At 32.1% G+C, this 14,706-nt stretch overlaps 1 protein-coding gene across 1 annotated transcript; it reads right to left on the bottom strand.

The window, feature by feature from the left end:
* Positions 1-235: 235 nt before the first annotated feature.
* Positions 236-14,290, bottom strand: nst (phosphoglucomutase 3-like protein nst). The gene is made up of 12 exons (XM_085953858.1): positions 14,120-14,290; positions 11,185-11,255; positions 7,562-7,694; positions 6,855-6,950; positions 6,088-6,242; positions 5,466-5,668; positions 4,167-4,291; positions 3,805-3,964; positions 3,009-3,166; positions 2,379-2,571; positions 1,557-1,727; positions 236-457 (listed from the first exon to the last, which is right to left on the bottom strand). The coding sequence occupies exons 1-12, from the start codon at positions 14,218-14,220 to the stop codon at positions 362-364; spliced, it is 1,662 nt and encodes a 553-aa protein (XP_085809984.1). The 5' UTR covers positions 14,221-14,290; the 3' UTR covers positions 236-361.
* Between the last annotated feature and the right edge of the window lie 416 nt (positions 14,291-14,706).

Below are 14,706 nucleotides of genomic sequence, written 5' to 3'. Positions count from 1 at the left end.
TTTTTTTATCTGGTATATGTACCCAAATTAACTATATAATCGTGAGGTATGCCAAAAGGTACGTTAAGTATATAATATTATAGTGAAATGAAGATTTGTTTATAATTTCGTAGTATTCAAATGAATTAATATTTGATTTAAAAATGATGAAAACTTTATAGATTGTATTACAATTCCATTAAAAAGTTGCAGTGAAAAGAATTACGTTGTTTTAGAAGTTATTCAATATAAAAGTGTTAAATTCGTGTTGTGTATGATTAGGTTAAAATTGGTTAGAAGCTTTCGCTATGTGACTACATTCATTCTGAATAGGTTCAGTCGATATAAAATTTTATTTGGTTGATTTGTTCCTCTAGGAATGTCATTGCGCCACTGTGGGCATTTGTGGTGGACTTCCTTCACCATCGGCCAACTCGAACACAGCAATGGCTACTTCTGCCGCCAGTTTATCGGTATCCTGAAAAATATATCGCAGAAATTAATAAAATATTATTATCCATCAACCATTTCTTAAATATACAACTATGAACTCATTTTCACGTCTATAGCAAAACCTCTAATCAGAAAATTATTATGATAGCTTCTTCGTATTCTACGCAAGGAGGCAAAAAAATGTAGATACCAATGGCGTGCAGTGTTTTTTGAGATCAGACACGCTCTTCAAAGGTATATGCCGATATTGAAATAACAAGGAGTATTTTGAGATACCTATAACATTTTTCGTCACGCTGGATTTTTTTTAATCCAATTTTGATATACATTATTTCTACTGAATACTCTCGACATATTTTCAAAACAAATGTATGTAATGGTTATGTAATTAGTGGTTAATGAAATTATACATGGACAACACTTTTAAAATAATGGGGAACTGTTTGCAAAGAATAAAAAAGATACTACTAAATAGCATGTCTAACATCACAGCATATTTGCTCATTGCAGGGAGCAATATATAATTAAGGCAAGCACCGCATCCACAGCATGTATGGACCGTACACCAATGGTAGATTACATAAAACTATATAAATAGTGATTATTAATTTTTAATTCACAAATATTATTCATACTAATAATAATAGTTTCTATCAAGAATCTCATTTATTTCAAACTGCTTGCGTTCACATGACCAAAATCATGATGACAGCTTTTGCCGTGAGCACAGTAATATACAGACGTAGCGGTCAAGAGTGACCAATATACAGATACTTATATTGTTACGAAAAAGAACCGGACAATTCAAGATATGCGCAATTAAACGGTTCAGATGATACCATGCTGCTGTATCTACATAAATTCTTTGAACTTTCAGACCTGACATATTTTAATTAAAATATTTAGGTTGAGTCAGTTTTCACTCTGAATGCTGCAGTCAAGAAGTTGACGCCTTAATCGTCCAAGCTACGGAAAGAAGTAGATGCTATGAGACGGTTTTAACATCTATATAGTCCACATATCGAATTTTTATACTATTATTGTTGACACTTCCCAATAAGAGCAGTTAGAAAATTTAAATGTCACTGTGCAATATGAGTAAAGTATAGAGGAGCAAGTCAAACCTCTTTTGTGGAGGTCTCAGCATATACTCGGACGATATCTTCAGTACCGGATGCTCTGACAAAAGCTCTGCCTTTAGTGTACTTGGACACCAGCTCATCAATCCTCTCCTGAAGCCCTTCAGGAGTTACGCATTTTCTTTCCGCATCAGTTGTTGTCACAATATTTCGGTCCTACAATTAACAAAATAAATAAAATAATAAAACATTCAAAATCTATTTAACATCAAAACATCATTCAAAATTTTTGGTTACAGTATTACGCAGTGAAGCAGTCTTTGATCGATCATCAACAGTAGATTACAGTCCCCCGACCATGTCCGATCCTAAGAAGATCATATGGGCCTCGCCTCCACAGAGTGGAGGTTTGTATTTATTAACAGATTTTTTGATTTTACGAGAAATGGATGTCAGCCACTTGCTCAACCTATTAGGTCCATACTGACTCAAACACAAATTGAAAAACAATATGTGTATTTGCCAGACCCAGGATTCAAACCTGGGACCCACGACGTTATAGGCCAACGCTTAAGCCACGCGGCCTGTCATTTAAAATAGATTACAATAGCTTAGTACATATTAATAATTAAATAATATGAATTTCTATTCTTGGACAAAATGAAATTCACAGTAGCGCGAGGTTTGATAGTTTCGACATAAAACAAGACATACAGGTAACGGCTCTAATCGAGAGTAAGTGATGCAATAGGCTTGACTCGAGAATAGCAACTGTAAATAATCACATTCGCCCTGCCTAAATCTTCGCACTAGAAGAAATCGCATCTGCACATATTCAAGGTTATATTGTTCCACTATAGTCATTACCTTGACGGAAACCTTCAGCTGTCGGCAAGGCAGGTCTTCATAAGCTTGCAGCCACTGATGAACATCCCATCCGTTGCTGTGCAGGACCGTCTCCACTAAGAACATATCGGAGATTGCATCTCCGACAGTTTCATTGGTCAGATCGATCACAGACAACATTCTACTAGCGGCGTCTCTCTGTTCTGGGTTTAGACTGGAAGAAAGAAAAACAATAATTACAGATTGAACACAAATAAAAAAAACTTACAAAATATGGACGTAGTAGTTTTTTAGAATCATATCTTTTCAAAAAAAATACAGAGATATTTTTTAGATCGAAACTTAACATCATAATAAATGTTTGAACATTTTGCATTCTAATCAATTCTAATCAACAATCAATGACAAAATACACATCGTGTCTGATTGAGAACTGAAATGATTATATGTAGTACTGCACCGAATGCTAATATGTATGTGGCAGGTATCTGTAGGTGATTGTGAGATCCGCCATCTCATTAAATAATAATCAATTATTAAAACAAAGATTTAATTGGTAAATTACCATTATCGTTCCTAAGAGGATCATGTGGGTCTCCACAGAGTGGAGGTTATATGAACAGACTTATTATTACATCAAACTACACTAACCCTGTATCCATGGATGCATAGCGTATCAGATTCTTGGCTTTATCACTGTAAATTACGGTTCCATGGCCATTTGCTTCAAAATAGACTCCAATGTCATAGTCCAAAGCGGCATGGTGGAGGTGCTTCACACCGGTTTTAACGCAAGTCACAGGAACACACTGAAAAATTAGCAATAATATATAAAAAATATCATTTTAAAGATGATATAATTATCATGGTAAAGTACGTAAGGGTATTACACATTTTAAATAATAATCTCAAGAATATGTGGTATAAAACAATGAAGCACATATTAGGTTACACAATGTAGATATAAAGTATTTTAGAAATGCTGTGATCGGAGAAAGATAATTCAACTGTATTTCAGACAAGTTGCCGGATAGAATGGAGGTAACCTAAAAAGCTATTTGTCACTGTGTATAAGAACATCGTTTGAGTTGACAGAGTTCTCCATAAATGACAAAGACAGTTTTTGCAAGAAATTTACCAGCAGAAGAATCATCAGTAACAAGTGGTTTATTGGGCAACGATTAATTATAATTAGCTATAGGTAAATAATATAATAGTGAAATAATATAGTTCTGAATGTTTCAAATTTTCTTCACCAAGCTAGCTAAATTTTAAATGTTATTCGATTAGATATTTTTAAAAAGCTTCCAATAATATTTCAATTGAATAGAAAATTTATTTGAAGCAATTGAAGATTACCATAAATTTTATTCACTACTTCAAACACAGCAACTATCTTTCAACAAATAAAATTTAATGTACTAATTTGCTTTAAACGATTATTTACCAATGTATCTGTAATGTATTCTGTGGAAGCTCCGTTCGCATAGGCAGTTTGCACCAAGCCAAGTTTCAAATCTGACAGTTGACATTTCTTGATGAGGCTCATCAAATATCCTGCTAGTAGTGTAGCGATCCTGTCTCCATCCAACAGGTGGAATGTCTCACTGAAAAATGAAATAGATAAAATCAATCCTTTCCACACGGACGGCACACCCGTTTGTGCCTTCATTAATTGGCCATTCGATATAATTAGCATGTTATTTAAATGTGGTAATTAAATGCACCGCGGTCAACAAGTTAAAAGCAATCATCAATTAGGAAAGAGACGGGCTGATTATTTATTAAAAGGATTGATATTTTACAAACCTATTATCCAAATAATAGTACACGATCCTGTCTGCATCACCATCAACGGAGACCACTCGTTGATTCAACTCTCTCGGGACATCCACAGGAGGTTTCTGCTGTACTTTAACAAAATCGGCTCCACACTAGAACAAAAATAAAATCTAGAATTACTTTGGAAACTTGGATATGAACTCTGCTAAATGAATGAACTCTAAACATTTGCGAAAGAAAACTCCTTCACTGAAACTGCACTGGGTAGATAATCTTTAACATAACAACAACAATAAAATGACAAAGAAAGTAATATTGAGCAATTCAATAAAGCGCAGGACAATTAATATTCATTGGCTAAATGGATCTACCGATGACTGCAGTCTGCCTGGGGTACTGAATTGGAAAGCAACCAATTTGTATAGGGTCAAGTTTATTAAATTAGTTTTTAGCTTATTTCAGATAGGTTAGGTACATGAATTCACAGTTTTTCACATTTAAGTATGATTTCGATGTGTTGGGTAAGGTAATCTGGGTTGTCCTATATTGTCGTCGTATATTGCTATTGCAGTACCTAATGAAAACTTACACGTAAACTGTACGTATTATATTTCATCAAATCACAGTTTACTGTGAGCTGTCATAGTAGAAAGAGCTGGCCATATAGCATTGAGATCAAAATATGATGTGTTGTTCGTGGAACATTGCATTGTTCCAATTTTATTAGATTCTATGAGAATATTAATTTGTTATTGATTGACATCAAATATCTGTTTATATCTAATCACAACACTACGATTCTATATAAACTATACAATATTAGGATTTGATTTCTAATTTACTTACCCACCTATTTTCCTGCCTTTTCCTTGTATTACGGTGGTTTTTATTATATATTTTGTAAGTGTTTTATTTATTCTTCCAATACAACAGCTCACGGTGAACTGTGATATGGCCAACTGCATACGTACAAATTTCAGGACACAAACTGATAGTGTGCTCTGTAAGATTTTTGTGAATATCGCTGCAGCAACGATAAAATTTCAAACCTCCTTGGAATAGGTGGAGAGAGTTGTTCAAGGAAGCCATGCTCACCTCGGGTCAGCGCGCCACCAAAACCAATAATCAAATTTCATGTATATTGAATGAATCACATGAATTTGATACAGTGCTTAATTCAAAGACATTAAAAAGAGACAAGTGCATTTTGAATACGCAGGTTATTAATTATGCTTTAGTGATGTCATTCTGGTTAAGATTTCAGAAAAAAAAACCAAATATATAAATGTTACAGTTCATTAACTGTAACATAATTGTCCAACTTACATTAAGATTTAACTTTCCACCATTTCCGCCGGCGTTGAAGATTTCGACGTCGAGGAACCCTTCCAGACGCTTCTTCAGCAGTTTCATTTTCTTCCCGCCCACACCGTTGGCTCCGTCAAAGTACAAATGCGGTTTGTAAGACGCGTTTGAAGATTCGTTGCCGCGGAGTCTTTTAAACGCATTAAAAAGCTTTGTAAAATAGCCTAAAATATAAAAGATAAGAGGGTATAATGAATGAGTGGTAAGAATCAAAAACGATTTAAAGAAAAAGTCTTTTTGATAACGGAGCTGTCAGTATTTTTGTTCGATATGACTGTCATAGCAGACTGTAGGTCCTATTACAATAGAAACAATTGAAAGTTGCTGGCCTTGAGTTGAATATAAAATATTCCAACATTATGGTAAATTAAATTCACATAGGTAATAATGTTCTTAGTGGATCTTTCTCTGCCTACTAAGAAATAAGAAAGTGACTGTAATGATCAATCAAGCAATCCTTGAATTACTTATATTGAATCGCACACCCCTAATAACCATTTCTTATATAAAATATATACAAATTATAACATGAATAAATGGATGCCACGATCTCGCAGTATCTATTAGTGAAATAAGTGCGTACCTTCTTCAGTTGGCATTCCATATGCGCCATTAGTATTCCTGCACAAGACATAGTAATGGAGCATCGGTGTTGTCACTATTCCAAAATCTTTCGGGGTCCCTTGGATGGCTAGAACACCATCAGTTGCGGCTTTTGACAGTCCAGGACTAGTGTATCTGGAGACAAAATCAATTTAGAATAGAGTTAATATTTGAAGTAATTAAATCTAATAAGAAACATAATATTTAAGATGTGGATATGAACATTAAAAATATATGTATTTCCATATCAAGATTCATGATTTAAAAATTACAAGAAAAAAACAAAGGTTTAGTAGGAACATCTGTTGAAATTAGGAAACACAAAAATAATGCGAAGTAGGTTACCTTCTGGGTGAACTGCATGAAGGTTTAAATCTTGAATACGGAGAAATATGGGATAAACTTAAACACAAGTTAAAGAGTAATATTATTTTTAATGTCTGTATATGCATTTAAGTTTGTCACTAAAACAAAATGTGTATTCAATATTGGTAGTATTTAAGAACACTACGCGCTTTGCATTTTATTCGTAATATTTATTTGCATTCAAAAAGTAATAAACCGAATCCGGCTTCTTATCCTTGGTCCATGGCGACTGGGTTTCACATTAACATATTAATATATTCTGTGGTTGAAATTCTGCTCTAACAATGTGTCTAGTATTATCCCAAAATTTACAATAAGAAATAATTTGTTCTATTGTGTTTGAAAGAATAATGAATATTTTATAAGGTATTAACAACAGACCTTGAATCCATTCCAATGTAAACGTTGGCTTTCAGTCTCATATCAATTTTGTGCGTGTCAACTATTTCCGCAACGGCACCCTCAAGTTCGTTATCACTGAAAAAGTATAAACAATTGAATACCTATAAAAATTTATTTAAAAATCCCATTAAGGATATGACCACTCCGAGCAGTGGGGAACGGAATTGAGCAGCAGTGTCTTATTAGACCACAATGGCTACAGATTTTTAGAATTACGATTGATCTGGTATATGTCATTCAGCACTATTTATGCCTGATGGTATTGAAGTGGACATGTTTGTCGAATATGGATCCTATATAAATTCCCTGCATTTATGAACCTGTATTAAAAACTTTTCATCACCGAACATGACTGAGTAGGTCACAAATATATTGAAAAAAGCAGACATTTTGTCAGTAATTGCAGAGCTGTTTGTTGAAGATATATATGCGTTGCGAAGTTTGTTCATCCACACAACAGCTGAGAAGCGGCATCTTTGCCATCATCTATGCTCAGTGTGGTTCTCTTTAGAATATTACAGATGCTACATCTCACCAGGAGTGATAATGAATGTACGGGTACTTCTGAAAGCATAATATCCATGGCACCGGTCATCAGACAATGTAACAAAATGGATTTAGCATAGCATAGTAAATTGTACTTGTCATAATAATCTATTACCATTTTTACATGAAACATAGCTCACCCAACATTAGCCAGTTTAGTGGCGATGGTTTCCCAGCTCATCTCCAGCATTTCTCCGTGGGGATCAATCAATTTGACTCCGTTGTCCGGTTCCAGATTGTGTGATGCTGTGATCATTACGCCAATGGTTGCTCCTATAATGCATGAGTTAATTTTAATGCTTTCTATATTCACTTCATAAAACATCTGGGAATAAAGTTACATTACATTAACGCAGTGATTCAGAAGCTTGTTTGGCCCTACCTGTCTCGTCACATATAAGGTTCAATGAGAATATAAAAAATAACAAAAATACTTACGTACGTCTGGCATAGGATCAACACCTACACCAACACAAGTTCTCAGCAGGCGGTGGCTAGTGGTGGATTTTATCTGAACATCTCCTGTATGCAGCCACGTGTATGTGACAACCCTACCCTTACCGTTATAAACAAATATTCGCAAATTATTTGTAAGTATATATAAGGTAAGTCGGGGGAATATGCCTTGACGGATTACTGATTGTAAAATAATATATTTATATTAAAAATAAAAACATGGTTATATTAGAAAAACACTTTATTATAATATTTAGCAGCAATACTATTAAAAAATTTACTGGAACAATGTAAAAAAATATAAAAACTAAAAATGCCATCTTCCCCCACTTTGTCGGGCGAAGATGTCTCAAACTAAAAAAAATTAGCACTTCGTACACAGGTAGGGGTAAGATGCCAAAGACAGAAATAAAATAACGCCGGTGTGCAAGATAATCCCATATAGTAAAATGTGATGCCAAACATAGTGTATTTATTATTCAATGAAACTGAACTTAACCATGAATCAAACCAAATCTTTATGTTGAGAATATCTTATGTAAATAAAGTACACCCAATCCTCTTTTTGAATGGTTTCGAAATAACATGGTTTAAAAAAAGTACCGATTATTTTTTATTTACACTGATTTTTTTGCTCCAACACAGTTTTAAGAAAAGTACAAAGATTAAAAATACGTATATGTACATATTTATCAAAAATTTGTATTACAATGGACAGCAGCACGCCACTGGTGCATACATATGTTGTCACCGGATTTCATCCAGACATACATGGCGAGACTAATCAGTCACTTCGGGTTCGATACAAGAGACGCTACGCGTGCTTCGGCGTCAGCCTCATTAAATATTTCCAGCGTTGAGAGCGAAAAACAGCAGTAAACGGGCACGTTTATTGTCAAGTAGCGACACTGAACGATTATATTTCTCTATGCTAAATTTAATTTAAATCGAAAACTATGTATTTTTATGAATAAAGAGTTCAAGAATTTCGTATTTTGACTTGATTTTTGTATGGGCACCTTATCTTTTTTTACACGGTTTTGTTTTGCACGGTAGTCTTTGGAACGTATCCCCCGTGCAAAGAGGATCGGGTGTACCACCAAAAAAATGGGTACTTCTTTCATTTTATAGGCGTATTTTTTAATTTAAGATTTAACAGGACCAAAGCCAAGCATGTGTTCTCCAGAACTAATGACCGATCCTAAAAATGGTTACTGCAGCGACATGTAGTGATGGACGAATAAATTAATTGAGCTTTGGCATATTCCCCCGACTCACCTTATACTTTTTTTATTTAATTACAAAAACGGTGGCATGTTGCACACCTTTTTTGTAATTTTCGCAGAATCTTAGGGTTGGCAATCACTGCGTTAATGAATCATTTACGTCAAATCATTAGTGATAACATTTTTCTATGTTGATTATTATAATGATGAATAGTCTGAGTAAAATAAGATATTATGTGGAGTTACTTAGTATTTTGAGTGATTCATAAGATCTAGTCATGAAATAAAATTATTGGAATAAATATGCTCTCAGAACTTTATCTTTCGGGGCTGTGATTATCAGTGTTAAGTAATTTGAAGCTAAAAATAATACAAATTCAATATGCATGGAAAAGATTTTTTTTTGGAAAAGAAAAAAATACAAAAATACACAATCCAAAAACAAACGAAAAGAATACAGGGAAGCCTTCATTCAGCAGTTGATAGATCCTGACTGGTGATTAATAAAATTGGTTCAAATGTATATTTTAATGATATCGAAAATTAATTTTGTATTGGTACGAAAAGTTGATACAAAAATACTACTAGATAGTGGTTTGCATTGAAAACATATTTTTATTGACTCTGAAGGACCTCAGGAAATAATCAACTTTTAAAATTCCTTGACTGCAATTAAGATTTGTACATAGAAATGTACAAAATTGTATGGCATAACACACAATAACTTAATAATAAGTATGGTCCTGGGTAAACCAGTAAACTGAAGATAAGTAGGTACAAAGGAATGGTCTCCCTAAGGTTTGATGAATTAATATGAATGCCTGGTATTTGATTTGCAGTAACATTTTATAATAATGTTTTATCATATTTATATGATTTCTATTAAATTAGTGAATTAAATTTACCTTTTGTATAAATAATTAATGATAATATTCTTTTCAATATTTAGTAGATTATAAACAGAGTATGACATAGACGTGATAATTCATTGATAAATTTAATGATTTATAAACACAATATGTAAGATAATAATAATATTACCTATAAGATAAGAAAACAGTCCAAAGATAATCCATAATATTGATTGTTACCATTTAGGAAATTCCAAAACTATACCACACCAAGCAAAAGAAAATGTAAAATACAAGACGTCTGGTCTATAATAGAATTGATATTAATGGATAGTAATGAATGACACTGTGGCACTGCATTACAGGATTGAAAGTATAGCACACCATTGATGGAGTGCAGTAGAAAATAGTTAATCTAATCTACCACAGACAGTTAACATCTATATAAGCAAGTAGTACCTCTAATAGTGTAATGTAATGCAGTGCTGTATGGTTTTATTTAGCTGGAGACTTAAAAATAGCATCCCAAAATGTTCAAAGACAGAAATAGCCACAATAAATTACTGTAATATGAATCATTGAAATATTTACGGTTTGAAGTAGCATTTTACATTTCAATTTCAAAGTTTTATTCTGGGAATGCAAAGATTGTTTATTTGTATTTAGTGTATTTCTCTCACTCTCACAAGCATGATAAAACCTTAACATATTTATTTATTAAATGTGAACTTGTTTATTTTATAAATAAAATGTTTTCAAACAAATTTCCATAATGAGTTTTTAGAAGAAATAAGTAATTATATCATTATAATTGAATCATTTCAGTATGTAAAAAAAAATACTGATAATTAATTCTGATATAATGAAGATTAAGTTTAGATTAGATAAGATTTTCATTATTGAAAACAAGTAAATAAATACTTTAATAAAATAAATATTATTATACTTTGTGGCACATTGTTATATAAGAGTAAATAATGCAGACATTTAAGAAAAAAACCAGTTATTAAAAATAGAAAATTTAGGACCGAAATGAAAGTAATCGTATGAGAAGAGTTGAAACATTAAAACACAAAATCTGGTTTTTTTTAAATCAGCATTTTTAATGCCAAATGTCATTTACCTACCACCTTGACACTGTCATAAATGAAATGGCATGCAAGAATTAAAGTAGAATCTGTGTTAAATTAAATCGCAAGCTTGAAAGTTATATCAATGAGATTTTCCAACCATTTTTCACTCGGGATCTAAGTGCCGCCAGCAAACCCATTCGGTAGAGGACGTGGTCCAAATACATGGCCCTGGAAATAAGACAACAATATTTCAAACATACATTTTAAACATTATTTAAAATTAATAATTGAGTTATCATTCGTCAGCTATAAGTATTAAGGGGGTACTTAGTAAAAATAATAGTAGGCTAGCCGTCGTAGCTAAGTTTTAATGTTGTGTATTATAATATTGGAAAGGTTCAAATACTGACTGTAACAAATTACAATATCTATCCACTCATATAGGAATTGATTGAATAACTAACAACCAATTCTAGACAAAATTTAAATTGTTATCAGTGTGTTCTACTTTGTCATGAAAAAACATGCAAGATTTTTTGAATGAGATACATGGTATGTGTTTACATAAAAGAAATACCTGAAATATTATATAAGCCCATACTAGTGAAATAATAGAAGACAAGTAAAATGTCACAGAACATGGAAAGGTCATGTTAGAAAGCAATTTAAAAAGGTCTTTGAAAAAGGTAAACATGTATGAAAAGTTCAAATGTCATCGGGATTATGTGTTTTAGGTCTTCTAATTTTACTAACTTCATAATGGTTGGTGGCTTGTGTCAATATTAAGTGGTAAGTGAAAGAGGAAATAATCATGGATTTGTCAATATTTGCTAAGCTCAAGTTTTGAGTATTAAATAAATTTCAGAATGACTACTAGGAATCTATGTGAATCTGTACATGATGCACACTAATCAGTAAGTACCTATTATGATAAAGATAGTGTTAGGTAGTTAATTTAATAATGATAAAAACGTGGCATAGAGCCAGGTATGACATTGGATGGAAATGATAAGGAAATAGAACTGTAACTTAATGTGTATTTAAAAAAAGATTCTACCAAATAAAAATAACTGTTAACTGACTGACCTATTTTAAGTTAAATATTATATTTAGATACATAGACATTGCAAGTATGTTAGGAATTTGAATAACTTTATTAAAAGAAATATTTTCTTTGTGAAAAGAATGAAACTATTTATGATTTAATCTAGTAGGGAATTTTGTTGCTTACTATAGATGAGTGGAAATGCTTATTGCTTCCATATGCCATAACTTTTTGAACGATACATAAATTGTAAAGTATTTTTTAGTGCTACATTTAGGATTTTTTTAGATACCGTAGTTTTGAGTGAAAATGTTTTGGATACAGGGTAGTTAATAATATATATTGATGATTACGTCTCAGTCTATGTATTTCTCTGACAACACATACGCCAGTGGCGAAGACTGCCTGCTGGATAGAGGTAAATAATTATAACAAAAGAAAAGAATAACAATGCACATTTGGGTCAGTGATCAAAATAAAATTTGGCAATTTTTTCAGACATATTCATAGACACACAATTTCATAATAAACTGAACTTATATTGTTTCATGACACGTGTTTCGCTCATATTCTCTTGAAAATGTGAAGCTAAATATTATTTTTATCTAGACACTTATATTTCTTATTTATCGAAACTGTGGCGCTAATCACCATATTTTTAAAAATATTGGATACAATTACAGACCCAATAATTTCACTGCATTTTTTTCATGTTGTAATGTCATGCATTACGGATAGAATAATAAACCAATTCACACCATTTCCAGTATTGTCTTGTATTGAGTACGTTTAGAGAATTCTTGCGTTTAAATTATAATTACCTACTTGTCAAAGTAAACGATAAATAACCTAGTCTCCGCCATTACTATACCATATTATTATAAGTATCTACTCTTGTAAAGGCCCTAATACAAAAATACAAAGTTGTAATAATTTACGTAATATACACATAGGTAAAACACCGACACAATGTTTGCTTTCATTTTCATGTTGTTTAATTAGATAAGTTAATTGCTCATTTGCTAATTGATCTTTAGTGGATATTGTTTGTCCTTCTTGTAAATATGTCTGGGTACTTAATCTAAAATGATGTAGGTATACCACTGTCAACAACATTTAAAAATAGATACGAACATGATCATAGATGTTGAAGTCAGGTAAACAATTCATTATTGAGAATAGGGAATATTTTGTTCTATGGACGTTTGTCAACATCACCTATTCCCACATAAACCTGATAAAAGTTAAGATACAATAACTACCCCATATCATTTTTGCGGTAGATAAGATAGATCTTAGTTAGATCTATAATATTATTTATTATATACTATAATCTATAATATTGTTGACTACATAATAGGTATTATGTATTTACTTAGGGACCTTTTTGGTTAAATATTTTTTATGATTATTCTATTATAAATAACGGGGGCATGGGTAGGTAGTATCTTCAATTGACATGATATAGTGTCTTGCTAAAAACTAACTGAAGAGCATGCTCATACATTTAATTTAACATGTATATAACCAATATTACTTATGTATTAAACTACCAACACATTTAAATGTTGTATTTTGAAGAATATCTGACAAAAAATTCTACCTATTCTGTCATTAATTACATAGGTACATACCTACTGTTATTGTGATGATTAATAAATGAGATAGGAAGAGAATACATTCTAGAATACATTTATTGTTTTGTTTAAATTGTGAAGTAGGTGTGTAATGTAATCGTGTTTTTAATAATTATTTAAATTCCTAAAACATAGCTTTCTTAATAAAGAAATTGTAAAAACCGTTGTGACATAATACAGTAAAAGAAATGAACGACTAATATTCGTTGTTCAAAATCTGTTAACACAATCTGTCTTCTGTGATCTGTCAGTGTGTCCGCATTCAAATATGGTGGGAATGTGTTTTGACACTGAGAAAGATAATAAATTAAGTCTTATTAATATGAGTCACGCCGAACGAACGCTGCGGGAGAAGACAAAATCCATTTTATAACCTTATAGACGAGATATTATTCGTTTATTTTACTCACTTTGTTCGGAAGCCGGCCGTTCCATATTGTATGAACAAGTCTGACGTTCTAGGATGCATTTCTCTTGCAAAAGCGTACACGGTTCTGTAGTTGCCTGTCATTTTTCCAGTTATTTATTTAAAACGGCGCGTTGTTAAAACATTCACTGACCACCTCTAAACGTCAGACTACGTCATAGTGAAAGTAAACGACTTTTTCGAGGATTTGATATCCCCTAGTGACAGAATTATATAAACAAAAATAATCTGTAATACCTGCAATATCGACCGATATTACGAGAAAAAGCTATGTACATTTTAATGAAGATGGCATTAAATTATAATAACATACAGTTTTTACGATTAAAAAACAGATGACAGTAAGTAAAGCTATCATATTAATATTGCTACTTTGTAAGAGATGTCACTTTAATATAAAAATCAAATAACTATCGGTGTTATCCATAGATGTCACTGTAAAATAAAACAAAATAAATGTTCTCATTGAATAAATAAAATTGAAATACAAAATACCTACCTACCTACATAATTTTTATGGAAAATTATTCTAGGATAAAGTAGGCACGCGAAATGTATCTAACCAACCTT

Source organism: Rhyacophila brunnea, unplaced genomic scaffold, assembly GCF_057557595.1.
Source record: "Rhyacophila brunnea isolate RB1 unplaced genomic scaffold, BYU_Rbru_1.0 scaffold_4, whole genome shotgun sequence".
Lineage (NCBI taxonomy): Eukaryota > Metazoa > Arthropoda > Insecta > Trichoptera > Rhyacophilidae > Rhyacophila > Rhyacophila brunnea.
Note: the sequence above shows the minus strand (reverse complement) of the source record. Positions and strands in the feature narration are given on the sequence as shown.

Bases quoted from the DNA above. Each gene is read 5' to 3' on its own strand.
- nst (XM_085953858.1), bottom strand. From the start codon at position 14,220: ATGACAGGCAACTACAGAACCGTGTACGCTTTTGCAAGAGAAATGCAT. The intron at 7,695-11,184 runs GTTGGAAAATCT...CATGCATTATAG, and splicing joins TAGATCCCGAGTGAAAAATG to GAGCAACCATTGGCGTAATG. The intron at 6,951-7,561 runs GTGAGCTATGTT...ATACTTTTTCAG, and splicing joins ACTAAACTGGCTAATGTTGG to TGATAACGAACTTGAGGGTG.